Below are 27,462 nucleotides of genomic sequence, written 5' to 3'. Positions count from 1 at the left end.
TTATTTTTGGCTGTTCCATCCCTCCCCTACCCTCCTAGCTCTCTTCCAGCCTGAAGACCGTGGGGTGCAGGACCGTCTCCCCACTCCTTTGGATGCCTTTGTTCCCCAGTGCCCGAGCCCCTCCTGTGGCCGAGGCGAGGATGCGCTGGACTTGGACACCGTGTCCCTGTGTCCCACGGCCGAGCTGGCTGCACCCTCTGGCGGCAATCCTGACTCCAGGCCCTGCTTTTCCAGGAAATTCGCTTCCTCGCCTCCCACCCACGAGGCTGCAGGGGGTTTTGCTGGGAGGGGGTTTTGGCACGGAGCTGTGTTTCGCTGGGGGAGGGCTGAGGAGCAGGGGGGTGTGGGGGCAGCTCTGCCAGCTCACAGCACCGCAGTGTGTGCAGCAGCTATTTTTATCCACGGGGACAGCAGATATATTTATCCAGAATGCCACAGGAGCCGAAAAGTCTTCGGGGCGACTTCCGTGCTACGGAAGAACACGATCTGCATGTCCTTTATGCTCTCAGCCTTCTCCAGAGCCCTTTGCTGCCTCCTCAGCCCTTCCCTCTTTATGTCCCACCGTCTCCACCGTGGGGATGCTGAGCTCGTGTCCCTGCCCGTGGTGGGGAGGTTGGAACCAGATGGTCTCTAAGGTCCCATCCTACCCAAACCATTCCGAGATTTTGTGATCCTCCCTCTTGCACAGCCAGCTCTTGGCTCCCTTCCCTGCTCCGCTCAGAGCAAATATGTGTTTTCTGTGTTTAAGTTGAACCCGTACAGAAGGGGTGATTAGACATTGGGATGGACTGCTCAGAGAGCTGGTGGATTCAGCATTCCTGGAGGTGTTTAAGGGAAGACTGAGTACCATGGTGCTGGTTTGCTCAAAAGTTGGATTCGATTATCTCAAAGGGCTTTTCCTAATTAATTTCGTAATTCTATAATCTTAATTTCCCTCTCCAAGGCGTTGTTCCTTCGGCTGGAGCGGGCCATTCTCCGCCGCATTACTCACCCAGCCCGGTCCCTCATTAAACACTCAGTGCCCTTCTCTCGGAGGGAGGATGTTTGCAATGCGAAGCGCTCTGCTCGCCCGGCAGGAGCCACTCCCTGCCCGCCGGGCTCAGCTCCGAGGAGCCCGGCTCCGCCCGCAGCCCCGCCCGGGAGGGCCGGGCCAGCCCCGGCACGGCCCCGCTCGCCATGGGCTCCCGCCTGTCCCTGGACGACTCCGTGCGGGTCCTGGTGGTCGGGGGCGGCTTCGGAGGGACGGCAGCCGCCAGCCTGCTCAAGTCCTGGGCCGTCCCTTTCGTGCTGGTGGACGTGAGAGATGCTTTCCATCACAACGTGGGCGCCCTCCGGGCCGCCGTGGAGAGCGGTAAGGGCTCGGGCAGCTCCCCCGTCCCACCGGGATCTGCGGAGGGAGGCGGGGAACGGGGTGCTCGCACTGCCTCCTCCGCCCTGCGATGGTGAAAAACTTGATGTTTTCCATCTGGAAAACAAATACTTGGCACCGGGAGGACGCGCAGCCCGTCCGTGGTTAAGCTAATTGCACATCCGCTGGGAAAACTGAGCAAAAACTGCTCAGACCATCCCTCCTTCGCCCCTCTCTTTCTAAAATTTTTTATTTCAAGAGTTTGGAAGGTGACTAAGCTAAAAGCAACAGCAGGAAGGGATGAGTCAATCACTTTCTGTGCCTGGCCCTTGAAACGTGGAACAGCTGAGCAGTGAGGCCCTGGATGATAAAACCCTGTCAGAGAGCTGCTCAACCCCCAGTTGGAGGCTGGGCCAACCCCATCAGTCCAGTCACTGGGGGATTTAGGGGTAAAATATCACATTGGAAGCTGGGAACGAGCAAAAAGGGTAGCAAAAGTTTGCTCTGAGAGGCAGATTACATGAAAAAAGCCTCTGACACCCAGCCTGAAATTGCCAGGCCCACAGAAGCAGTGATTGGTAAACCAGTACAGGAGATACAGGAGCAGAGACAAAGGCATCTAAGCCAAGCTTGTCATCTGATCTGAGGCAAAGGTCCTGAAGCTCGATGCTGGGCAGAGATAACACCCAGAAAAAGCCCAGCCCATGGTCCCAGATGCATGCCGTGCTTTTGTCTGAGCAGGGATAGCATGAGGGGAGGAGGGGGTTGTCAGCCTCCCCAGGAGAGCTTTCCCATTGTCTCCTCTTCCCACAGGATTTGCCAAGAAGACTTTCATCTCCTACTCAGCCACCTTTGGGGACAGCTTCCGACAAGGCAAGGTCGTGGACATAGACCCTGGGAGGCAACGAGTTGTGCTCAGTGATGGTGAGGTGGGTGTTGCAATGACCTGGCTGCCTCATTGGATCACCTGCTAGTGCCGGGAGCCAGCCTTCAGCAGGGTGTGTTCCATCCTCCTGAAGAATTTGGCATCTTTCTCTGCACAGCCCCATTCCTTCAGCCAAGCTAAGTGGCCTTGAGCTGTGCTGGGATGTGGGTGTGCAGTAAATAATACCCAACCCCATCTCCTGCTCAGTTGAGCTTTTATTCTTAGAGCTGGATTTAGAGCTCAACAATTAAACCTGGGGCTCAGCTCCTTATTTAACTGCAGCAGCATCAATCACTCTTTTCAGCCAGAGCATCTCACCTCCGTTCAGGAGAGAAGTTAGTCTCTGGAACCAGCTGTGAGTGTCCAGTATAAATATCAGCTTATTCCCTGTAAATTTAGGGTCAATTCTTTAAAGCTCTCACTTGAATGGTGCTTGGTGTGACCTGGACCAGGTCTCTTCCTAAAGTCACTTCCTGACAGTGACAAGTACTTTTCTTGGTTACCAGCAAGGGATGGAGGTGAGGGAACGAGTGACAAATACTTAGGAGGCAACCACTGTGTTCTAGGCTATGTTTTTAAGAGGTCTAATATCCCATTCTACCTTCTGCCTTCCCAGGAGCTTCACTACTCCCATCTCATTCTTGCAACAGGCAGTGATGGGCCATTCCCTGGGAAGTTCAACCAAGTCATTGACATGGAAAGAGCCATCCAGACCTATGAAGACATGGTCAAAGAGGTGAGGAATCAACTCTTAGGAAGTGCTGCCTGCCTTTGTTCAGCCTCCCTGTCCCAGATACCACTGTGGCTGTCTGGAGCCAGCTGTGTCTAAGAGAGAGAGACACAGCCAGGACAAAGGAGCTCATCATGGCTTCTCTAGCACAAGGGGAAACCTGAAATGCTCAACAGTGTTACAGGGCAGGCAGGGAGAGTGCACAGGGCACTCCTTTCTTGTTGCCTCTTAATGAGCTAGGAGGTTTATTGCTGTTGGGCCTGTGCTGTGTCCCAGAACATCCATGGAGTGACTGAAGGTATCTGGCTTCCTGCCCTTTGCATTTCTCCTGTAACACAAATTTTCTCTTGAAGATTGAGAAATCTCAGCGCATCCTGGTAGTGGGAGGTGGTGCTGCTGGAGTGGAGATGGCTGCCGAGATCAAAACGGAGTACCCGGACAAAGAGGTAGGAGCATCTTCAGCACAATGAACTTCATCCTGGTTTCCAGACTGTTCTGTGGTGGTGCTGCTGGAGGTACCTGAGGTGACTGCACATCTGGTTGCCAAGCCTGTAGCCAGCCACCAGCAAGGACTGTGGCACGAGGTGCCCCTTCCTGGTTGTTCTTGCAGGCATCAATTAGGGTGGAGGGAGGCCAGCTATAGCTGTTCCCACCTTGCATGCAATGAGTCCTGCTCTGTTCCCGTGCCCCCATTTGCTGTTTTGTCCCCAACAGGTCATCCTCATTCACTCAAAAACTGCACTGGCTGACGTGGAGCTGCTAGCCAGTGTCCGTCAGGAGGTGAAAGAGATTCTCCTCAGGAAAGGAGTCCGGCTGCTGTTAAGTATGTCCTTAATGATGCCTCTGAACACCCACAAGCTGCTCTTCCTTAGCCAAAGCATCTCCCGATGTCCTCTTTCTGACCTTTTTGGTTACACGTGGCTCTCTTGAATTCCTGAGCTGGAAACCACAGCCTAGCAAAGGTTGGTGACCCAGGGCTCTCTGTTGCAACAGGTGAAAAGGTCAGTGACGTGGAAAACCTCAGGCCAAACCAGTTCCAGAAAGACATGGTAGTAAGGACCGAGAAGGGCACCGAGGTGGTTGTTGACATGGTGGTGCTGTGCACGGGGATAAAGATTAACTCCTCTGCATATGCTGCTGCATTTGGTAAGTGAAAAAAACCCAAACTATGGGCTGGGGAGAGGCAACACGGCTCTTCAGTGTCTGGTGCCCGAGGGGTGTGAGGTGGGGAATTGACTGTGTACAACCTGCGGGGGTGATTCTACTGAAACACCAAAGGATGATGCATTGCACGAGGCTGCAGTGATTAACTACATCAAGGCAAAAAGCATCTCTCCCCTGACACAGAGAAAAACAACCCCTCACTTTGTGTCAATTACATCAGCAGCATTTGGGGGCACAAAGCACAGGCAACACAAAGCTGCTTCTAAAAACCTGCTGTTTGGCAAAACAGGTGACAAAATGGCAAGTAATGGTGCTTTGAGAGTTAACAAGCACCTCCAGCTGGAAGGCTACGAGAACATCTATGCCATTGGGGACTGTGCAGATCTCAAAGAGCCCAAGATGGCCTACCATGCTGGGCTCCATGCCAACATCGTGGTGACAAATATCATCAACAGCCTGACACAGAAGCCTCTCAAAAGCTACGAGCCAGGTAAGGTCAGCTCCTAGCACCTGGCCTGAGGTGTTGGGCTGCTTTTCTGCAAGGAATGGATGTCTTAACGCTCGTGGGACTCTGAACTCACTGAATTCACTGTGAAGGAACTCACAGTTGGGGTTGTGTCAGCTTATAGCTTAGGCTTCATATTAGTCCTTGCCAAAGACACGGTGTAGATAGTAATTATCTGTGTCAGTCTGCCACACAATGTGTCCTTTCTTCAGTGTCTTGATAAATCTACTGGTGGGAGTCTGCTATTCATCAAACTTATTTTCTTTTCTCAAAATTGCTCACTGTCCAGTTAAATCTCGGGCGACTTTCCTTTTCCTTCTTCCTCACCTTAAGCTACAACAAACACAAACTGAGCAATCTGATCTCAAAAATCTAACTGGGTAATGGGTCTTCTTCTTAAGTAAACACTTACCAGAACTATGCTGAAAGCTGTTCCACACTGGATGCAGGGGAGCTGGACAAGAGTTGCTTCACTTACACCTCTACATCTTCTTTGCAGGGTCACTAACATTCCTGCTTTCCATGGGCAGGAATGATGGTGTAGGCCAGGTGAGTGGTTACTATGTGGGACGTCTCCTGGTGACCATTGCCAAGAGCCGGGATCTGTTCGTCTCCAAGAGCTGGAAGACGATGGGACAGACAATGCCCTCTTAAGAGGGCACAGGTAACAATCCAGCAGGGATACAACAACTGGAACAGGGTGAGGGTGCACTGATATTGCTTGGACTGACTGATATTGTCCTCTGCAGCACCTCCTCAAGCCAGCTGTCACTGTGACACGTAAAAGGGGTGCCTGCCTTGCTGTGGAGGGGAAGGAGTCACTTCCCAAATGAACTGCACACAAGTTGCCATGCTAAAAAACAGGGAAGAAAGGTTACTTTTATTTCCCCTGCTGAGAGAGCTCTGAGCAACAAGCTTGGCTTACCTTGATTTGTAACACTAAACACTGTGGTTTTCAGAATCTCTGGTTTGTTTGTTATGTGCTGCTTTTTTGGGTTTTTTTTCCCTGGCTTTCTCTATTCTTGCTCTTCTAAGAAGAACCTGCTTCTTACAAATCTGGCATCTGCTCTGCAGCTTGCAGGGAGAATGGCTTGTAGTGCTGCCAGGGTAATGCCTGTCTAAAACCTGGAAGTGGATATGGTAGACCTGGAATTCAACAGAATATAATGCAGCTTTGTGTCAAAATCTCCTCAGCAGCTTTAATTACATCACTTACAGCACCAAACTTCAGCCAGAAAAGCTATTGGTTGTGATACAGCAAGCACTTAATTATAGATGCTGCTGCTTTTATTTTTTCTTCTCTTTTCCTTCTTAATTTTTTTCTTTTTAGATTGTGAGAAATCCCCAGAGAAAAATTAGGGTTTATAATAATAACCACACTTGACACATCTTTTTCTTTTTTTCTTATAAAACAAACAAAATCACCATGAAATATTCTTAGTAATTACAGAGGTTATTGTGAGTTAAAAGCAAAACAGAAGCTCCTCATGCATCACTTCTAAAACCCTTTTCACCTCTCTGTGGGCTGAAGTTTACCATCTACCCTCAAGGGAGGGGAAAAAGGAGCAGGATATTTTTAAGAGCTTTCTTGAAAGCGGTGTGTGTGTGTGTGTGTGTGTGTGTGTGTGTGTGTGTGTGTGTGAAGAAATCATCACTACAAATCTAAAATGAGGTTACTCTTTAAAAACTCCTAAACTAAAGTAACAAAGGACACTAAACTCCTGAAGCCAGATGGTAACTCAATTGCTTAATAAATGTGATAAAAATGGCATGAAAAAATTGGACTAAACCCCTCTCATCTCTAATCACAGCTCTCCATCAAGTCACAACACGTCACACTACTACCACTCCCCCTCATCGTCACATTGAAAAAATAAAACCCACCTCTAATGCTTTTAATGCTACTCAAGTTTGTTGAAAAATAAAGTTTCATTTGGCTGCTGTTGCTACTTAGTGTCTAGCTTGGCCATTTCTTGCACGTAGATGCCAATGCTTTCACTGTCGAAGAGCAGAAAGTAAATGTTCTTCAAGGAGGAAGAGCTGGTGCCGTCAAAATGGGTGGAAATTGCTCTGAGGGTCACCTGGGCTGCCGTCTGTTTTGGGAAGCAGTTTCTGTGTGGTCAGGGAAGAAAAGAGAGCAGGTGAGTGTTGGGCAGTGATGCTGAGAGAAACCAGACAGAGCTGTTCCAGGCACAGGCTGCTAAGGTAGTGCCAGCTGCAGTTTGGCAAACCCTGAGGTTTTGATAGCAATGTTCACCTGCTGCTGAATTAAGTTTCCTTGCTGGCATAGCTGCTGTTTTCATCTGCTTCTACTTCTTATGACTAAACAAATTATTTTAATGCTTGCCCTTAGAATTAAACTTTTCCATGCCATGCTGGGCAGGCAAAAATTTCAAAGGATGATTATTTTTTATAACTGAAAACTGGAAAAAGCCCAAACCCAAAACATCACCTACTTAGCTGACTTCCTCGCTCTGTCATTAAAATACTTTGCTTGGGATTCCTGTGAAAATAATTTAAGTTACAACTCCAAGCCAAATTAAGGTTGAGATGCATTCATTCACTCCTCTTGATGGCAATATTCTTTAACCTACAATCATATTTAAATTGAAAATGATCAAAAAGATCTGGCACAAGTGAAGTATCCCATCTATAGCAATGTTACATCAGTTACTGTAAATAGTCCCTAAGATGGGACAGAGGAAAACGAAAATTCACGGAACTGATACAGTGTAAGTCTTTATCTACCCACAAAAGCAGCATTTCATGTGCAGACATGTAGGTAGAATAAAATGACAGCAAACCCAGCAAGTCCTATTTGAAAAATGGCCTTTTTTCAGGAAATTTTGAGGTCCTTTGATAAATGAAGTGTAAACCAGCAGCACCTGGTAAAACTATTTCTGTTAGAAGGAGTAAGAGGAACAGAGTGAAATGGAACAAAGCAGCAGAAGGATCTGCACTAAGACTAATGGTGCAAGAATGGATTATTCTGATTCTATGCTCTTAGAAGATCTGAAGTCTAGAAACTGGTTCTATTGGCATTAAAAGCTATAGTTAATTTTTATATTAAGCACTGTTTAAACAATGTATCACATTTTGCTTTGACTGAAAACCATAAACAAAAAGATCTGTATATTAAATAAAAAGACTGAAAATTGCACTGCCCTTCTATTTATTCTTTTGTCCTGATCCATAAAATTATATTTTGCTTTGAAGTGTATCTGTGTAAAAATGGCATTTTCACCTCCTGTGTATTCAGTGATGGGTGGTGATTTCACTGATCAAATGCAGTTTTATTTTCAATTTATTCACTGTCAGGCCAACACAACTGGACTGGACTGTGTGCTCCTTTCTTTGGGCACTATTACCAAAATCAGTGGATACATTTCAAAATAAAGGAACGTGAGCTCTAACACAAAATAACAGCTACTGCAGTTAGCAGGGCTTGTGTGAGATTTTTTGTCATCAGAGACCAACAAACTGTTGATTTAAAAAGAGATTTAAAGGAAAAAAAAAAAGAAAAATATAAATACTGCAGATTTCTTAGTCAAGCACATTGTACTTGCTAGTTATTGAGAAACAAATGTCTGGCTTCACACTTGGTTTAACATTTTTCCCTTTTGAAAGCAGAACTACATTTGAGAAAGAGATTTTCTTCTGAAAGAGAAGTTTTGTGGGACAAGTCTTTTAAATACCTGTTATCAGGAGAGCTTAAGTGAACACCCCACATCCATGTATCTCAGGTGGCATCACTGCTACCTGCCCTCAGTATCATGCTGGTATAATCTGATTAGTACAAATGCAGGTTTAATAAGACTCCCCACAGCAAAATGAAGGGACACAAAACCCAAGGTGGTGCAGAAGAAAGAAAATGACTGCCTAGCAATAGAAAACACAGCAAGCCCACTCAGCTCTCCTGTGGGTTGGCTAATTTCTCTTTACAAAAGCTCTCTGGCAGTTTCCTGCAAACACTGCACTTCAGGCTGGATTCCTCTGGAGCAGCTCTGTCAAGATGGCAGCAGCAGAGGCAGGGTCACAGAGCAGAGGGCGCCTCTCTGTCACAGCAGCAGCTCTGAGAGCCAATTCCAGCCCTGCTACCTGACACAGGGAGTCCTACCTGCCGCTGGGAAACGGGGGGAAAGCCACAGACTTCAACTTCTTGTCTTCTGCAGCTGTTAAGCAGTTCTTGACAGTCTCCTCGAGCTGCTCTTCACACTTGTCCGAGCCCCACTGTGGGATGTGACAGTGGATGACAAACTTTGCTGCTAGGCCGCTAGACTGAGTGAGTGCAGCTAACACAAATGAAAATATAACATTTAGTTTGGAACAGAAACCGCCCTGCAATGACCTCTCAACCCAATGTACCTTCTTAATTACATCACCTCTCCAAAGAAATACATTTGGGATTAAAATTACACCGCAACGGCTCGCTTGCAATCATAACCTGTCTCATCATTCCTTTTGTGATCAATTTTTATTTCTTTGGAGACCAAAGAACCCAGGGCTCATTTGGTTAGACTCAATAATGGTTTTTAGCTCTCTCATTCAGCACGGTCTCCGAGCTTGTTTTATGCAAAGTACAAAAACCTCACCCTAAACACAGTATCAGTTATCCCCAGAGACATTTCTGCAGTGCTGTCACGGAGCGCTTTGCACAAATACCCTACATCATCATCCTCATAATCACCATCATCTTTATAACTTCAGAGTGCTGGGGAGTAATATTTTGACCCACTCCACAGCTGGGTAATTTCAGACAAGGACATGAAAATCAAAGTTGTTTGTTAAAAGTCCCCACCGCTTATGTCCAGTTAGGAATCTCAGGTTAATTTTTCAGAAAGTGTAATATCTCTCCTGCAGAGTTTACAGCATGGCATCAGTTTGCTTTGGTTGCAATTGTCACCATCAGCACTACTGAAAGTCTGAATTGTCTTGGTAATCTCAGGTTAAACACTCTGAAATTAGCTGTGCAGGATGGAATTAGCCCAAGGATGAAAATCCTGGATGTATTCAGTTGTTCTCCATCACAGGGGAATTCTGTTGCAAGGAATTCTGTGCTACTTAAATTTTAACCAGCTGTCTTAATAGTAAAAAAGGAGTCTATCTTCTAGTTAGGTAGTGATGTTGACAGAGAAAAGTAGTTTACTTTGATTTTATGGCATATAAATTTGATTTGATATCAAAGTGAAGAAAATTACCTTGTATAAAAATTTCTCTATTATTTCAGATTATAAAACTAGGCTACTCAATTAGGAATTTTCCAAAACTAGACTATTTAAAGCATTTATTTTTTGGGGGTATAGAGATACTAAGCCAAATAAGACATATTGTAACTTTTCTCCATCTGTCTTCCAGACACCTTCAATTGGTTGAATCTGTCCACAAAGGAAGCACAATCTCAGGTCCCAAACTATTCCCTGCTACAAATGTGTTAACCCTTGAAGGGAGCTCTTCTAATAAAGTAGAATCTGCATTCTAATAATACAGTATCTGAGCAATTGCTCTTCCTAAAAGCGTGCCAGCTCTGCAGCTCATATCACATCCTCATTTGTGTTCAAAGTAAAGTAATTATTTGGGTTATATACATTCATCAAATATGCATAAAGGAGAATAATTTATGAGGTACCCCTAATGTTTCCTACGCCTCGTATGTTAGACTGAGAGCTGTTTCTGATTCTCACTAAGGCTGCTGTACAAACAGGGCAGGAAAGTTTTCCTTAATTTTTGGACTCCCATGGATAGAAATTGCCTAAGACAAATGGATCAGTCTAAAGACAGAATATACACAGCACAAAGGTATCCTGTTCTTCCTTTTCTTCCCCTCTCAGCAGGCTGCCCATATCAGCAACAGCTTTTAGGGAACATTTACATCACATAAGCAAACACACACAACACAGGAACAGATCAGAATGTCCAGAGAAAAGAACATGCAAAATGAGCCATGTCCAAAAGAGAGCAGAGTATCCTTTTTACCTTCAGCAACTTCCAAAGGTCCTTGAGATTTGCGAAGCTCTTTCACTGTTTCCAAAAACTCTTTGCCTCCAGCCTTTTCCAGTGCTTTGCCTGCAAGGACACAGAGCAAAAGGCCTTGGCTTCAGAGTATCAGTGTGGAAAAACAAGTCTACATTACTTAAAAGAACACTGTACACACACTATCCTGTTTCCCTCTATCAGCAGCACCTGATTTTCATGTTTACCACTCTGCCTAGACACAGCTAAAGTTTACTTTTCATGGTTTTGAAGAGCCCTGGACGCTGTTACTGGAAATTACATAAATATAAATATCTGTAAGAATGCTATTTACTTGGACTCATGGCTAAAATAGTGTGGAGTGGGATTTTCAGGACTCAGGCTTTTGGCCTCCAAAATGAACCCAACATACAAACCCTACTACTTACTGAAACAAACACAGCTGGGATGCCAGTGAAGGTCTTGATGACTAAAAAACAATGATCCAAGAGGCTGCTAATAGATTCTGTGCCCCTGTGTGACTGGCTGAATAGCTTTCCACCACCCTCCTGCTTAAATTTCCATATTTGTAATAACAGTATTTCCTTATTTTACATGAGCAGTATTAGGCTTTGTATATGAGTATTTCTAAATTATTTAACATCCTACAATGAAAGTCATAGTTAGAAGTGTTATTAATATACAAATTTTCAATGCAATCTTCAGATGCAAATGTAAAAATAAGCCAATAAACCCCTCAATAATAATTATTTACACCTTTGCTGCTCATGTGCTTCTTCAACAAATTATCTGTGTTTTGCTTGTCATTAAAAGAAGACAAATTAGTGATTAGCCTGTTTTACAGATTCAGCCTAATTTTCAGAAGCTGTAAGTGATATTTTATGGCCTGGGGTAGATTGGGATGAAACAGGATGGGATCTCAGCAGGCAGCCAGTAGACCAGCTACTGTTCCAGCTCTAGGTGTGTTTTTTCTGCATGTACAGAGCCTCACCTATTTCCTCCTTGAGGTCTATTTCAGCAGTTGTAGGGTGAACGATGCCTTCTACTTTCATGGAGCCAATATGGCTGATGTCACTCTGTGTCAGAGAAAGCTGAAAAGTAATAATGAGGGGAGAGGAAAAAATAAACAATAGTCCAAGTACAAAGTCATTTCCATACCAAAAAGCTGAAGTGAAAGAAGGCTGGATTCAGTCTTTCAGAGACCAGTTATTTTATTCTGTTCAGTATGCGTCATTCTGACTTTTAGCTTTTAATTAATTAATTTGCACACCACTCAGATTATTTGGTGATTTCCCCACAGCTTGGGAGCTTGCTCCAGAGGAAGTTATTGCTAGAAAACTGATGCTCTAACATCACAATTTGAAGGAAAAAAAGGCTGATTTTGGAAATGCTTTGGTTTAAGAGAAAAGCATCCTTCCCTTCATGCTAAGCCCCAGTCTGTTATTGCTCTTCATTACCTTCTGTCCTGGCACAAGGCTCTTGGAGGACAAGATAGTGAAACCATCCCCAGGTCCATCTTCAGTTGTTGAATTTGAAGCTCCTTCTTTTTCATTGTCCTTTTGTTTGTTCTATTTGATGGGAGAAAAAAAAACCAAGACTTCTCAAAGGAAACAAAATTATCAATATCTAACATTATCAACAATGGAGAGATTTAATAACTTACTACAAATCTTATCTTCTCAGATCAATACATTACTCACAGCCTTGTAATCCCCTAAGATTATGTAACAACAGAGATCTGCACTGTTTATATAATGCTAAATCAGTGGTTCATCTGAGTCCTTACATACTTTTGTTGTCACATTCAGAGGCAGGGCACCCACACCCATCTGTAGATTTACTGATAATTAAGGTTGTATTTATATGGGTGGGCATGTGTTAGTTTATTTTCATTGCTAACAGAGCAGAACCTCATATTAAATCAAATTTAGTCACTTAGTAACCCGGCCAAATGCTCCAATTTGAAGAAAAAAACAACTTTGTGATCTGAAAAACAAATGTTTAAGTCTCAGTTATTAAGTTATAAAGCCTTCTTACAGCTTGACTCCAGGAGCAGCAAACCAACCAGTCATAGAGGGCTAAAAGAGCATCTCCTCACATCTCTCAATATTTGCTTTAAGCTATGTCAAGAAGCTACCACCTCCTAACAAGTCCAAACTCTGCATGTGCACAATTCAAAGTAAGGTGGTAGCTGAGATCAATAAACAGAGGCATCCAATCAAATGTGCCATTAAGCAGCCCTGTTTTCTTTTTGAAGGCTGTTTCTGTATATTATCAGCTATGGAACTGTATTAAAACTGAGACCTCCAGAAAAATGTGCTTAATCCAAGTTTTAAAAGTTTAAGTCAAAGCTTGATATCATTTAAACCTACCCAATGAAAAACTCAGCAGCAGTGTTTCAAGGTGCATGCTCTGGAATGACAAACCAAGAGCACTGATCTGGGTTACTGCTTTCCCAAACTAATCTGTTTTGGATAGTGATAGAGGATGGGCAACCCTAAGGGAAAGTGCAGTGGTCAAGTTCTGATTGATTTATTCTTATTTCAAAAATCACCAACAACAGCACAGCTAAGAACACATGAAACAAAGAGTTTGTCACAACGACTGACATTCCATGTCAGGACAAGTTCTCTGGACAGTGAAAAATCTTTAACAGCAGCCCAGTAACTGTACAAGGCTGAAGGCATAATATCTCTCTAGTAGAAAATGTTTTAGAACACAGCTTCCTTTATTTTAAAAGGGTTCACTGCCACAGAGTTAGTGTGGAGGTAAGAGATTCTACACAATTATCAAGAAAATACTGCAGAGAGTGACACAGAATCCATACCTGCCCCGTGCTTACCTTTTTGGATGTTCGGGCCTTGGTAGATTTTGCCTTCTTCCCACTCTTTTTGGTCACCATGGATTTCCTCCCCTTCTTCTCAGGAGCAGGGGAAAGGATGGTCTCAGACTTGCCTTTGGCACCCCGTTTCTTGGCTAGAAGCTCAGGCTGAATTCTGGGCAAGACACCTCCACTTGCAATAGTCACACCTTTGAGCAACTGCAAGGAGAAACAGTGTATGGAAGCAGATTACAGATCCTCTTAAGTCTGCACCACCAAAAAACCATTAAGGAGAAAATCCACAATAACAAGGAGCTCGGCAGGTCAGCCAGCACATCCTGGAGAATTCTGTTACCCCTTCCAGTGCCAGTCTTAGTGAGAACCTGTCCTTGGTGACTCACAAGCAGTGCATAAGGGTAAAGGAAGAAGAGTGTCTGTGGGCTACTTAAAAAAATGTACTGCACCACAGCCCTGCTCAGAGGAGGACTGGATGCAGATCTCTCTGGCAGGGAAACAAAAGAGAAAATCTTTTTTCTCTCTGCAGGGAAACAGATGCAGTGAAAGCAAGGAAAAGCTCCAAGGACCTGCTTTGCAGAGGCAAACAACAGAAATGGGCCGTGGTACCACATAGAGGACAAAGCTAATTCCTAAGAGACAACACTGGATCTAGATCCCAGTTCATAGGTAACTGACCAGAAACAAAACACAGAGCTAGGAAAGGGCTGGTAGCGTTAGCATCCTTTTTCTTCTGGCCTGTTTTGAATTTTTACTCCACTTGACTGGAAACAGAGCCACACGACTTCATGGGCACCACATTTTCATTATTTAGAGCAGTCATATTAAGTGCAGGAGTATTCAAAATGTGAATGAGATCATCCATCTTCATACAGAGGAGATATCTGATGCTGACTGAACCTTTTCAACAGCCCTGAATAGTACAATCTGCAGCCCATTCTGTGATCTCTGTCCTCACTCAACAAGTTTAGCAGAAGTGATCCCACAAGTGATCCTGGGAGTCAAGTGTTGAAAACCACAGTTTGGGCAAACAGACAGGGAGGCAGCAATAGCAGAGACTGAGCCAGATCCCTACCCAATATGGGCCTCACAGCCAGTATAACAGAAAACACACATTACTACAGCTTTTGGGAAAAGGTCTTGCACATTTTCTTCAAGTATTGAATGTCCCTGAGGAAAAAGGGAAGCATCAAGACTCCTTGTTTCAACAGGATTCATAGGCGAACTAAAGTTTATGTCCATAAAATTATTTATGATTAAGATAAGGTATCTTATAATATTTAAGATTTAAGATGAGGTGTCCCAGAACTTTTGTTTTTGTTTGCTTTTACTTAAGAGGGCATAGTCTTCTGTTCCAGTAACTGCGATCTCATATCTCAGACTAAGCTGTTTCTAACCTTCCCTGGTAGCAGCTTCACTCAAGCCACAGCACACAACTCCAGCACCAAAATGTAAACAGGCACCTGATTCAGTTCCTCATCATTTGCAACTGCCAGGAGGATGTGTCTGGGGGCAATCCTTCCTTTCTTGTTGTCCCGCGCCGCGTTTCCTGCCAACTCCAGGATTTCGGCTGTAAAACATCAACATAAAAACCAGTAACAAAAATGCAGCTCAGGTACATGCTGCACACATATTTTTCTCTGCTTCTTAATATCCATTTACCTTTTCAGGGATGTTTCCAGAGTTAAAGGGCTCTTGCTAAAGAAAGGCAAAAAACAAACCCCACTCAATAAATCCGTAAATTTAGATAAATTCATTTGTCCTTCCTAATTCCCTAAAGGAGAAAACATGCTAAGCTTGGTTCACATAATTTCTTTAAGGAGTCTCAAGTCAGAATTCTCTTTCAAAAATGCAGAAAAAACCCTAAAAATGTACATCAGCAGTCCAAAATTTATCAGCAGCCCTGTGACAACAGAACAGTCAAGCATGCAGTGAAAACCCCAACCTGGAACAGACAGCTCTGACAAACAGCAAGGATTCTCAGGACCAGGGAAGATGAAGACTGAGGTGCATTTGAAGAAATACTTGGAAAGCCAACACACTAGCCAGGCACTGCTGGAATTCTGCATTAAAGGGCACTGAAAATCTGTGAGAAGCTTCATTTCAGAACAAGATATGAAAGGTTTGACTCAGATGCAAGCAGAGACAACGTGAGAGCTTCAATGGATGAAATATTGATAGAAGGGTCCTTCTACATCTTGGGGAACAGGAGGTCACTTCAAAGGTAGTTTCTCTAAATTAGCAGTAACATTTATACTGTAACCAAAGCCACTGAGCTTTTACTAATTATTACAGAAATACAGACACATCTTCCTAAGTTTATTTGGACTGTAGCAATCAGTCTAATTCATTAGCTTACATAGTTTGGCCTCTACTCAGAAGTTATTTCTCATATAAGAACTCTACTGAAACACTGAGAAGGAAGGAGAAAGGAATATTTTTTCCTCCAATTACTCCTAAAAATCATATTCACACTTTGTTTCATTTTAGAAGTATACAGTGTCCCTGTCGTCTGGGTTTTGGGTTTGTGTTGGCTTTGTCACTAACAGGAATATGAAAATTACAGCCAATCAGTATCCTATTGATAACTTATTGATGTCTTAATGATATCCTACTCCTTTTTACAAACTACAGAAAGAACTATACCTATTACAAACAGAAGGACTTTAATGAAAAATCTAGTGGAAAAATGTTTGGCTAAAATCCAAATGATTTCAACATGAGGCTTAGCTCTGGCTCATGGGAGAAATACAAGCTTTCAATTCCACTCAGAATAACAAAAATACAAACTTGTCTTCCAGTTTTCACGACTATGCAGCATACATATTTAACTGAATGCTGGAAATTTAGAAGTCTGTTGTTTGTTTTTTTTTAATTTATACACATATTTACAGTGAACTGTAAAAGTTAGGGCAGGAACCTCTCAGTTCCAGCATTTCCTAGTCTGTCCTGGATTTTAAAGGAGGAAACTGAAAAGAGATCTCACATAATCTAGCTATATACACCCCCATGGGGCTGGAAATGTCAGACCCTCTCCCAGACCTCTGCCAGCAGAGCTAATGCAGCAGCAGACAGCAGGAACAGATTCCATCCATTGTGCAGACCAGCAGAGAGCAAGAAAAGAGACCCAGGCTCCTCCAGCGGGTTTTGCAGATGTGTGCTGACAGCAGAGGAAAACTGCATCGGGGGAAAAAAAAATAAATCCAAAAACCAACACATACTTACCTGTGTGAGAACTGAAGTTCTTTCAGGTGTGCCAACAACAGGCACATCCTGCTACCTGTGTGCTCACCCCACTGCCCCAGGTTTGGGTCCTTTGGCCAGCAGCATCCTGATGGTGCACTCTTAGTCCTCTGCCTAATGTTAAGAGCAAAAAAGGCAGAACACTCAAATGCCAGCCATCCATCACAGGACACTGGGAAGAAGGGAATCCGAGGCAGAGGAGATGTAGGCAGATTGTGGAATATGTACATGACTTACCAAGGGATGCCAAATATTTGCATAGGTAAATGATTGCCTTACCTCCTTCTAATGAAGGTTTCTATGCATATTTTTTCTAATGGTGGAGGCAGGGGCTAGTCATCTTAAGAATAAAAAATGGCATTTACAAAATACAATGTCAAAACTGGAGGCTTCAGTTATCACACACTCTGCTGACCATTGCAGATCCCTAAAGAAACTGCTTTACATCTCAAGCAGAAACTTCTTAACAGCTGAGGTTACCTAAATTCTAAAAAGACTAGTCTGAGAATACAGGTCCTATAATAAAGTCCTACGCCATAACAAGCTCTCTTGGAAGTGGGCATCTTGATATTCTCAACCATAAGTTGGTTTTACTTTCTGTAAAAAAGTTGGTTTTACTTTCTGTGCTCTAAGCACAGCCATGAAGAATTTACATTGAAATCTCAAATAACACTGCTTCCTGCAAGAGTCAAAACCCACAAAGATGCCTCCACATCAGAAGCTTAACTTCAAATCCAGGCATCTTCAGAAAGAACGTAACTCTCTTCCAGCAGAGACGAGCTGCAGCCAAACTATGACCTGAATGGGATTACATCTTGTCATCCTGTGACACACAGGAAAAAAGAGGTTTCTTTAGCTGATGGATCAGCAGATTTGAAATGTCAGGAACTAAAGCATCCTAGCCAGGCCAAAGGTTTTTGTTCAGCTGAGCTTGTGGGAAAGTGGACTGCTACGAAAGGCCCATGAGAATTACTGATAGCAAATTGGAAAGATTTCATACAGGTTGTCTTGTTTTCTACCTCCCCCTCAGGAGAAATTCTGTCAGCTCCTGTTACACTACTACATAAAAATCTACCAGTAATGCCTTTACTCTGCAGAAATCTATTGATGATAGAGTCCTTAGTCCTCCATTTGCAGGCGGAAAACTATCTGCTGGATTTGTCTCTGCATGGCAGATGACCACAAGCAGAAGAGTATTCCAGGTGATTCCTGTGAAGGGAGGAAGCCTTTGCTGCTGTTGTGTTCTGCCCTAATTTAGAGAGGATGGTTTTTCCATTATGGAGATCTTCCATAAATTCCTCTGACCAGCACACATGACATGTGCTTCCTCATCAAGGGGCTTCTGTTATTCTCTGCCTACTTTTTGGGAAGATGCCCTGTGGGACATATGCAGTTGATGTTTGATTTAGGTGGCTGTGCCTGCAGTCAGCTCTGTGCACACTCAGAGCATGAGTCTGTTGCAAAATCCATCAATCAGATGGGACTCAGGCCAATTTTCACAGAATTTTAACTCTGAAGCCAGTGGAACTCAACCTTGCTTCAGCAAACAACTTTCTGGATAGGAATTAAGCTGCAGTTTTACAGTATGATTTTTCAAGCCCAAAATGTAAAAGAGCATAAAGCAATTAAAAAGAAAGGTTTAGAACAGTGAGGAGACCTTCACATTAGCTGATCAATTGAGGTAAAAGTACCTCTTCCTGAGATTCCACCATCTCTACACTGTGGTGATTGCTGCCATTTTAATGATGGGGTTGATAAGGCAAAGTGCAGATTTGGGGGTGATAATGGCTGTGAAGTGCTGCCATGATCAATCTTGCTCACAAAGGAAAAAAACAGGGGTCTAGTAGCTTGTGGCATAGAACACATACCAAAGCCAAACAGCAGTCTCAGCCTCATAAAGCAGGAGTGAGGATGCTCCAGATGTACATGCACCCTCTGGATGATGCCAGCCACGAGGCTCAGTGCTCAGGCCAACAACAGACCACGCCGGGTTGGTCACTCACAGAGATCTGCTGGTGCATGCCAGGCCCTGGAGGAATGCAGGCACTCAGGTGGTTCTGCTCCTGTTTGACCCTCCCAGCCTCATCCACCTTGCCCCTATCCCAACCATGACTTGCTTCCCCACAGTTGTACAGCCCAATCTCCTTTCCCTGGCAATCCACACCAAGCTTTCTGTCTCAGTAGCCTTTCCTGGGCAGTCACCATTTCTCCTGCCTACTCAGGCTCAGTAATCCTGCCCAGGCTCTTCATTACCAGCACCCCCTCTATCCAATCCTTGCCCTATTTCCTATTTTTTCAACTTGCTCTCCAGCTTCCTGGCAGGATATTTGGACACTCCTCACCATTTATTTGCCTACGGGTCATCAGTCCAGCTCTCCCCACTAGCCAGACCAATCCCTGCCTCGTTCTCTAACATCAAAATTCTTCTTCCATAACCACTGCCTCCCCACAATGCTATGATCCAGGAGCTGAGAGAGGCTGGAACGTGTTCAGTGTAGACCAAGTCTTCAGAGGTTTTAGCTGTTAAAGTCAAAGAAATCTCTGCTGAGCATGAGCAACCTGTGTTTTATCAAAGTTAGAGCCTGGCCAAAGACAGCAGATTTCTCTGAGGTGACAGAGACCACCCTCCCTTCCCCTATTGTAAAGCATCAAATCTCTGTTCAAACACAGAGAAGCACTCAGGGGTTTAGACGAGAAGTTTTCATGAATGTTTTAACATAACAAAAAAAATATGTTTGACCTGCTTCTGTGAAACAGCAAGAAAGTGGCAGTCCCTTACTGCCACGCTCCCAGATTTAGCCTGAAGCAGCTCTCCTGCATGCAGCCTTTCATCCCGAGGAACCACCATTTCATAGCTGCAAATCCAGGAGAAAAGAATGGCATTTCTAATAGGAAGATCAGATAATAAGAAAATTTAGCCATTTGGCATAAAATACCCCCTTTGAGAACTCCATTGGTAAAATCTATTTTGTTTCTACAGGCTTCCCAAAACCAAAGACTTTATTCACTCCTAATATTAGGAATAACTAGATCAGCGGGGTTAGATGCTGCAACACTGTTTTTTTAACTGAACTCTCCACCTTTGTAATACTTCCAAACAAAACCCTGGACAGAGCACAGGAACTTTGGTTTGGAAAGAACACAATCCACCAGCAACAGATGTTTGCTCAGAAACATTCTCCATTCTATCACAATATATAAGGAGTTCTCTGCTGAACCAAGCAGCTGAAAATAGCACTCCCTTACAATTTATGTGGGCTCCCAGCCTACACCTCTGGCAACCTTCTTGCCTGGTTGACTACAAGTTCTTTTATTTTTTTCTAAAGCAAAGTGTAGGCCCACACATAATCTGCTCATATCAGATTAATGATTTAAATTAAACTGCACTTACTATCCAGGAGCAGAGCCAAGACATACATTGTTCTAGTTCAGGTGAAAGGCAAACAGTGCTGACCACAAGTCAGTCTTCACCACTGAAATGTTGCACATACCAGATGTGCTGCTGACAATTTATTACTGCACCTTGTAAAAATTGCCACAGCTCAGAACAAGCATCTCCAAATGTTTATCCTAGAAATATCTCCCTGTGGAGTAGGAGAAGAAAAAAAAGTATTTCTCTCCAGACAGAAGGTCAGCAGAGTCACAATGCATCACATTATGTTATAAAAGTTACTGTGATTTCTTCAACACATGCAATACTTTGTCACTCCAGCTCTAGAAGTAGCCTCAAGGGAAAAAATAATTAAAATTGATTCTTATCCTGGAATGTACTACCACAAACATGGAAAATTTTGCAATGTACTGTTAGGCTTCATGATAAATTTAATTTTAATAGTGAAACTGGAAAATTAGTGAAATTTATTAGTGAGATCTCAGATTTTCTCCACACCTTTGAAAGAAAATAATGCTTTTATTGTCTGGTAGTGAGAACAAGCTTCACATGTAAAACAGACATGAATATTTACATAAAACCTGTTGCATGGACAACCAGGTTCCATGCAAGCTTCTTCATGCCACCTTGGCAATAAACTACACTCCTGAAACACAGCTCACTCAACTAATTCCATCCAGACTGTGACTCCCCACAGATTCTCTAATGCACCTCAGTCTTGATCTGTAACCTCCAAGTAACCTGAAGCAGAATCCTCTCTGCACTGAGTCCCAACAATCTGCTCAAGTGCTGTTTTCCATAATTGAATAAGAAACCTGGTAGATATGATCATAGGACACTCTGAAATACTTCTGTACAGAACCAAAGTATGTTGTATCATCATGGGACACCTGCCCCTTCCTCAAGGTAAGTTTCAGAAAGGCAGGGAAAAGGAAACTCAGGGTGTGTGGGAAGATTTAAACCCTGGAACACTTTCTTTATACATTTAGGCAAAGCAAAAGGGTTTTTAAAATTAAAAAAAAAAAACACCTTTAGATTTCAAAATACTTTGACACTGTTCTGCAAGGAGAAGCACAGCCAGCAAAACAGTTTTCTCACTTAAAAAGCATAGAAACAGTACAAGGTGGGTTTGCTTTTTTTTTCTCCTATTATTCACATTTAGGTATATCAAAAAGCTTAATTAATACCAATTTCCTCTGGGACAGAAACTACTCCTCACACTTTATTGCAAAGCAATAAAGAAATAACACTCCCAGCTAGTGACCAAGCATGACGCCTCTAAAGGAATTTCCACCCTCAGCCTCTCCAGGAAACAAATTTCAACAAATCTTGCCCTTGCAGAGCCCGCTTTCCAGGAGTGCTCCACATGTTCGTATCCCATCCCGTGGCTAGCCCTGGCTTCTGTGTGTGAGGAGCACTTCCAGGAGCAGCTTCTTGCTTTACCTGCGAGGTACTCTATGACAGCTGCCATGTACACCGGCGCTCCGACCCCGATCCGGTACTTGTAGGTCCCTTTCTTCAGGTAGCGCATCATCCTCCCCACGGGGAAAATCACCCCAGCCCTGCTCGAGCGGGACAGCTTGGACATTTTCTTCTTCCCGCTCCGCCCCGACATCTTGCAGCCTCGTGCTTCTCAATTTGCTCGTGGTTCTCAGTGCCTTGCTCCAAATCTGAGGGCTGTGAGAGGAAAGCAACAGGATTGATGAGAAACGTTGCTGCTGTTCCGAAAGCAAAGATCCAAACCCGCCCTGAACACCCGGTGAAGTGCAGGCATTACTCATTAAACGCTGGATAATTGGAATATTTACTATAACTTTGCTTTTGAACTGCACAGTCAGTGTTGCAATATCAGGAGCAAAGAAAACCAACCTTGTTTCCTCCTTATTTTTCTAGCAACCACAAGATTACGGATAAACAGACAACAAACCCTGGAATCTGCCACTCCACTCCAAAGCTTGCATGTGGTCACAGTCACACCCCTAGTTCCCATTCTCAGTCAAATAATGTTGGGGAAAGTTTTAACCCTATTTACAAAAATTGGTTTCAATTGCCAAATTTTGATAGCTGCCCTGGAGGCCTAATTATGAGCCTGGTTACTCCTCGGAAGGAAACACAGAGCAGGTCTGCCACAGGTGGTATTTCTGTCAAAGAAGGCACAGTTACCTCACTCCCAGCTTCCATTCACCTCAGTGAAACAAGAAAACACAACGAGGGAGACACTTTGAAAAGCATTAAAATGAATCTATCTTCACCTAGAAGTAGGTGATACTTCTAAATTTTATCACAACCTTTTCATTTATGATACCAAGGATATAAAATCAGCAGGGACCCGTAAAACCTTGGCATGTCCTTGTCTATCAGCCAGACAATGTTTTTTTCTTTCTGTGTGCAATGTGTTATGTGGGCATGGTAAGAAAAATTGGGAAAGATTAAACCAGTAAACCTATCAGACACAGACACATCAAAATTGGAATTGCTCATCATCCTACTCTGAATTCCCTGCCAACTGCCAGCCTGGAATCACGAGTGGTGGTAACAGAGCTCAGAGGGAATGTGAAAAGAAGTGGGGAGGCACGATACTGGTCTTTAGAGATGCAAGAGGATGCTGTGGAGATGGAGAGCCAGTGTTCCCTACAGCAGTGACTCTTACAGAAGCTGAATAGCAGAGGAGAGAGACAAGCACTGGACTCGGTCAGACAGGGAGGCAGCAGAATCTTCCCATCAGCTGAGAACAATTTGAGAATGTATGTCAGAAATCACTCCAGCAGCACTAGATCTGCCTTGGGACTGAAGGATAGACAAGGTGATCTTCCAAGGTCCCTTCCTCAATGAAACTTGAAATTTGTGACAAGACCTTTATAAACTTTCACTTTCATAATAATAACAGCCCTTAAAATGTGTCCTTCTCTGTTTGTGACAACTGACATCCAAATAATAAACCTAGGCTGGGAATTAGGCTTCCAGCCATCACAGGAGCCAATTTCTGGAACAGCCCCTTCTCTTAGAGCAACAATAACTCATTTTAAGGTGGAACTTAATAAATATATACAAGTAGGGTACACACAGGTTCCTCCAATGCTGGCAGGACAGTTCCATCACCCAAGAGTTTGGTCCAGCACTGAAACCCCTACAGAGAGTCATGCTGTAAGAGTACACTACCTGTATCAAAATTATATCAAGCTATATATTTGTTCCTGTACCATCAAATCCCAGTTGAGTGAAAATAAGTGGAAAAAAGCAAACACCAATGGATTAGATCTGCAGAAAATACCATTGTTGCACTTGATCTCCATGACAGAAAATCAAAACATATTTGTATACAACTAACCACACTGCTCTGGGCCATGCTGCTGCATTATATAAATTTATGTTTAATTGCTCACTTTTGGCTCGTCCTTTTGTTGCATCACAGAACTTTCCACTCCTGCCTACTCCTTTATTTTCCCCTTCTCTCTCACAGGAAGCCTCTGCCATTATTTACTTCCCTGCAGCCAAACCAACTTTTGGAATCCCAAAATATTTTCCAAATGCCCTGCAGGTTACGTTTTCAGAATTTTGTGGGGGCCTAAACAGAAGATGTTCCAAAACTCTGCTAACACTGTCTCTGCTTTGCAACTCAGATGGACCAGGGTGCACTGAGGAGCCACAAACACAACAGTGTGCTCTTGTCTTGTTTTGACTCCTACAGGAGGCAATTTTTGGTAGAAAGCCAAGCTCTGGTATAGTCACATCAGGACCCAGACAAAGAAACATGCTGAGAAAACTCCTGTGGTCCTGGACAAAGAAATCCCACAGGCAGGGATCTGGTTTCCTTGCAGGAAGAGGCACATGAGCTCAGCCCTGCCACACTCACCTGAACAGCAACCAACAGGTAAAGAGCCACACGTCAAGCACTGCTGTCCTAATGGCTCTCTTCTGATGACACAGCCAAGCCTCAAGGGCTTATCAGTTGAAAAGTCTACCCACACTCGTTCCCTCCCTGCCAGCTGATTCATCATCTCTAAGTTTCTCCCCATGAAGTGCAGCCTCCATTTAAAAATAAACCTGTGCCACCCATGCTAAGTCCGTCCTCACTGAGCTACAAGGGCTGTGTCTATATCTGGCTGCCATGACATCAGGCTCGGGCAATTTAAAGCAATTATTTTCCCTATCCCTTAATTGGTCACAACACACTCCCATGACTCCAACATTCCTGTGTTGCTATGGGGGATTCAGTAGCTACCACATCCCATAGAGCTCTCTACAGCATGACTGCAAGCAGAGCTTTCCTCTGTTGAGTTTTGCCTTCTTCAGAGCCCAAGGCAACCAGTGACATTTTCTTTCTACCACCTGAAAAAATACCTGAGTTCATCTTCCACTGGACCAAGTCACTCCAAGCCCCATCCAACCTGGCCTGGGAGAATTCCAGGGATGGGGCAGCCATGTGCCAGGGCTTCTCTGGGCTGCCTGTGCCAGGGCTCCCCACACTCACAGAGAAGAATTAAGGGAAGAGTTCTTTCATTATATCTGACACAAATCTCTCTTTTTTTAGACTTAAACCTTTCCCCCTCATCCCGTCATTATCTGCCCATGTAAAAAGTCCCTCTCCCTCCTTCTCACACGCCCCATTCAAGTACTGAAGGGATACAGTAAGGTCTCCCCAGAGCCTTTTCGTGGCCAGGCTGAGCATCCCCAGCTCTCCTGAGCCATCTCCTGAGCAGAGAGGCTCCAGCCCTCGGAGCACCTTGACTTCCAAACATTGAGAACTCAAACTCAGCAAAGACTGAAACAAAGGATATGCAGGACTATCCACACTCCTGCACTTCCCTCATCTCCAGCTGAAGATGTGTTGGAACAGGTAGGAGTTGACAAGGAACCCACAGACATGCCTTGGATCCAGCCTAGGCTGCACATTCATTTACAAACGAAATATTTGTGAAAAATAACGCAGAGGAGTTAAAAGCTCGTTACCTAGCCTGATTGCTAAGGCACCACAGCACAAACCTAGTGTTATTCAGGCGGCAGGTGCAGTGTCTCCCGGACTCCAGAACCACACACACACACACACACACACACAGCGCGCTCCCAGCGAAAGAAGCTTCCAGGGCACCCCAAACCCCGCGGGTCCCCGCAGAGGCAGCTCCCACTCACAAACAACATCGGGCCGCGCGGCTGAGAGGACGGGCCGCGGGATGGACCCACAGGTCACCCTTTGGACCCGGCTGAGAGCTGCCGAGCTCGGGGGAACATCGCGGTCACCCCGGAGCCGCCCCGAGCCCCCTCAGGGCCCGCCCGCCCCGCGCACGCCTCGCCGTTGCCCGGACACCACTGCCCCGCCCACTCCCCCCGCTGATTGGCTGCTGCGGCAGGCCGGGCTGGGGAGGGAACGCGGTGATTGGCTACGAGCCGCTTGATCGACGGGAGAGGGGCGGGGACAGCAGTCGGGCCGCGCAGGCGCCCCGAGGCGCAGTGGAGTGCGTGCGGGTGGGGGTTTGGCCGCCGGCTTTCCCGCGCAAACGCTCCCCCCTCACACCCCCCCCTCCCTCAGTGAGTGCCGCTGCCGCCGAGGCTTCGCCCGCTGCCCGCCCAGGGGCGGCTGTGGCGGCGGCCGCGCAGCCCCGGAACGGGAAGCGCTGCGGGGACCGAGCGGAGGCAGCAAGCGAGGAAGAACCGCCCCCCCCACCCCCAGCCCCCCCCATAGACACCTTAGCCGGGGCCGGCCCCGCGCGCCCCCCCGATACCGCCCCGCGCCCCCCCCCCCCCCTTTATGGCCGCCCCTCACCCGTCCCCCTCACGGCCTTTCCCCTCACGGCCTCGGCCATGGCCGGGCCCTCCCGGGGAACGGCAGCGGCGCCGGGAAGAGGAGGAGGAAGAGGAGGAGGAGGTGGGTCGTACGGCCGGGGAGAGAGGGAAGGAGGGGGGCAGGGCCTCGCCGCGGCCCCCGGAGCCCCCGCGCCGCTCCCCTCACCTGCCGGCGCCCGCCGCCGCTGCCGCCGCCTCCTCCTTCTTGTCTTCCCTTCCTCTTTTTCCTCCCCCTCTTTTCCTCCTCTCCTTTGCCCCCCTCCCCTCTCCTCCCCACTTTTCCTTTTCGGCTCCCCCCGCCCTCGCTCCGCCTCAGCCGCTCTCCCCGTATTGTATGTTTCAATGGCGATGGCGGCTGCTGGTGAGGGGGGCGGCAGGGGTTTCCTCCCGCTCCGCACATACCGCCTCTAGGAGGAGTCACTGCAGCCCGGGCCCGCTACAACCCCCCTCTCTTGGCTGCCGCCCTCCTCGCCCGGGCCCCAGGGCCGCAGTGGGGGCAGGAACCCCCACCCCGCCCAGCAAAGAAAGGGCCCCCCCGACCCTAGTCCCAGTGGACTTGTGGTAGCCGGGAGCATAAAGGCAGAAAGCCTTCCCATCCTTTTCCAGGGTGGAGGAGTTCGGAGATGGAGAGGTTTCGAGGCAATCCCAGATTGGGCTAAAGCTCAAGGAGCGCCTGGTTTTTGTTAAAGAGAGAGCCACCCATCCCTCTGTCCCTTTGGTAGGGCGGCCTGCGTGCCTCGCTATGGTGCCTCTAACCCAAATATTCCAGCATCCCCAAGTCGGCTTGGAACGGCCGTAACAAAGAGTGCCGGCAGCTCTTTGTGTTGTCTCGCGTTGGAGCGTTCTGGGCGCTCACAGGCTTTCCAACTCGTCCGTGAAGGCTGCAAACTTCCCTTCTGAATGGAAGGTGAGGGTTTTTCTTTTCTTCCCTGCAGTCGCACGGGTTCAAGAGCTCGAGCTTCAAGAGACGCAATAAGCGATTGTGTTCTGAGTCTTGGCAGCGCCAAATCCGTGAGCAGAGGCTGGTGCAAACAGGAGAGTACAGGGCTACACCTCTTTAACTCATCTCAGGTATATTTTTACATCAAACTGGGTTTATATCATCATTCCTATACAAATACTTTGCATTGTTGCACTGATTTCGCTATAAAGACGTTTGGGTGCTACTGTAATGCACTGATACATCATTAACACAGACCACTCCTGCTTGCTTGCAGTGTTACTTTAGGAGGGTGTCTGGGAACAACAGAAAGAACCATTCATGCATTCAGCATTCTCTTTGCCACTGTAAAAAAACATAAAAGATTCACTTGAGTTTGGCTTTTGGCTCTGCCACAGTAAGTGATTTTGTATCTGCATAGAATTGGATTTGGTGGGTAAAAAAGCAATGGAATATTTCCCCAGGTTATGTTAATTGTGGATCGCACCATCTCATGAAGAAAGAGGGCATGAGTTCACGACCTGCGTTTTCCTGGGCTGCTGTGTGACCTTGGGTAAAGCAGTTTACTTTACACAGATGTATTTTGATTGTCGTTAAAATGGAAATAAAGATACCTTTTCTCTTTTCAA

General features: G+C 45.5%; 2 protein-coding genes and 1 long non-coding RNA gene across 7 annotated transcripts; 2 read left to right on the top strand and 1 right to left on the bottom strand.

The window, feature by feature from the left end:
- Positions 1–1,144: 1,144 nt before the first annotated feature.
- On the top strand, positions 1,145–6,298 carry AIFM2 (AIF family member 2, ferroptosis suppressor). 3 transcript variants are annotated; one of them, XM_014259272.2, is made up of 9 exons: positions 1,145–1,351; positions 2,162–2,277; positions 2,890–3,009; positions 3,357–3,449; positions 3,718–3,826; positions 3,997–4,149; positions 4,457–4,657; positions 5,172–5,336; positions 5,422–6,298. In XM_014259272.2, the coding sequence occupies exons 1-8, from the start codon at positions 1,177–1,179 to the stop codon at positions 5,324–5,326; spliced, it is 1,122 nt and encodes a 373-aa protein (XP_014114747.1). In that variant the 5' UTR covers positions 1,145–1,176; the 3' UTR covers positions 5,327–5,336; positions 5,422–6,298. The 3 variants fall into 3 exon arrangements, with proteins under 3 accessions (XP_014114747.1, XP_005530576.1, XP_087915688.1); XM_005530519.3 differs by having other exon boundaries at positions 5,172–6,298; XM_088059562.1 differs by lacking the exon at positions 1,145–1,351 and adding an exon at positions 1,673–1,797 and having other exon boundaries at positions 5,172–6,298.
- On the bottom strand, positions 6,061–26,176 carry MACROH2A2 (macroH2A.2 histone). Of its 3 annotated transcripts, none has more exons than XM_088059563.1 (9): positions 26,060–26,176; positions 21,556–21,789; positions 14,942–15,048; positions 13,485–13,682; positions 12,100–12,210; positions 11,634–11,733; positions 10,646–10,735; positions 8,790–8,964; positions 6,061–6,784 (listed from the first exon to the last, which is right to left on the bottom strand). In XM_088059563.1, the coding sequence occupies exons 2-9, from the start codon at positions 21,725–21,727 to the stop codon at positions 6,619–6,621; spliced, it is 1,119 nt and encodes a 372-aa protein (XP_087915689.1). In that variant the 5' UTR covers positions 21,728–21,789; positions 26,060–26,176; the 3' UTR covers positions 6,061–6,618. The 3 variants fall into 3 exon arrangements, with proteins under 3 accessions (XP_087915689.1, XP_005530574.1, XP_014114748.1); XM_005530517.3 differs by lacking the exon at positions 26,060–26,176 and adding an exon at positions 25,243–25,382; XM_014259273.2 differs by lacking the exon at positions 26,060–26,176 and adding an exon at positions 25,063–25,083.
- LOC106628571 (uncharacterized) lies at positions 25,849–27,462 on the top strand. Its single transcript, XR_001331995.2, has 3 exons — positions 25,849–25,975; positions 26,829–26,964; positions 27,298–27,462. It is a non-coding gene; the product is annotated as an uncharacterized LOC106628571 (long non-coding RNA).

The sequence above is a fragment of the Pseudopodoces humilis genome, chromosome 9, assembly GCF_049639895.1.
Source record: "Pseudopodoces humilis isolate 2021_Gansu_Grassland_sample_001 chromosome 9, ASM4963989v1, whole genome shotgun sequence".
Taxonomy (NCBI): Eukaryota; Metazoa; Chordata; class Aves; order Passeriformes; family Paridae; genus Pseudopodoces; species Pseudopodoces humilis.
The sequence above is the reverse complement of the archived record's forward strand: the minus strand, read 5'-3'. Positions and strand labels throughout refer to the sequence as shown.

Bases quoted from the DNA above. Each gene is read 5' to 3' on its own strand.
- MACROH2A2 (XM_088059563.1), bottom strand. From the start codon at position 21,727: ATGTCGGGGCGGAGCGGGAAGAAGAAAATGTCCAAGCTGTCCCGCTCG. The intron at 11,734-12,099 runs GTAATGAAGAGC...ATTACTTTTCAG, and splicing joins GCCTTGTGCCAGGACAGAAG to CTTTCTCTGACACAGAGTGA. The intron at 10,736-11,633 runs GTGAGGCTCTGT...GTGTCCTTGCAG, and splicing joins AGACCTCAAGGAGGAAATAG to GCAAAGCACTGGAAAAGGCT.
- AIFM2 (XM_014259272.2), top strand. From the start codon at position 1,177: ATGGGCTCCCGCCTGTCCCTGGACGACTCCGTGCGGGTCCTGGTGGTC. The intron at 3,450-3,717 runs GTAGGAGCATCT...TGTCCCCAACAG, and splicing joins CGGAGTACCCGGACAAAGAG to GTCATCCTCATTCACTCAAA. The intron at 4,150-4,456 runs GTAAGTGAAAAA...TTGGCAAAACAG, and splicing joins TGCATATGCTGCTGCATTTG to GTGACAAAATGGCAAGTAAT.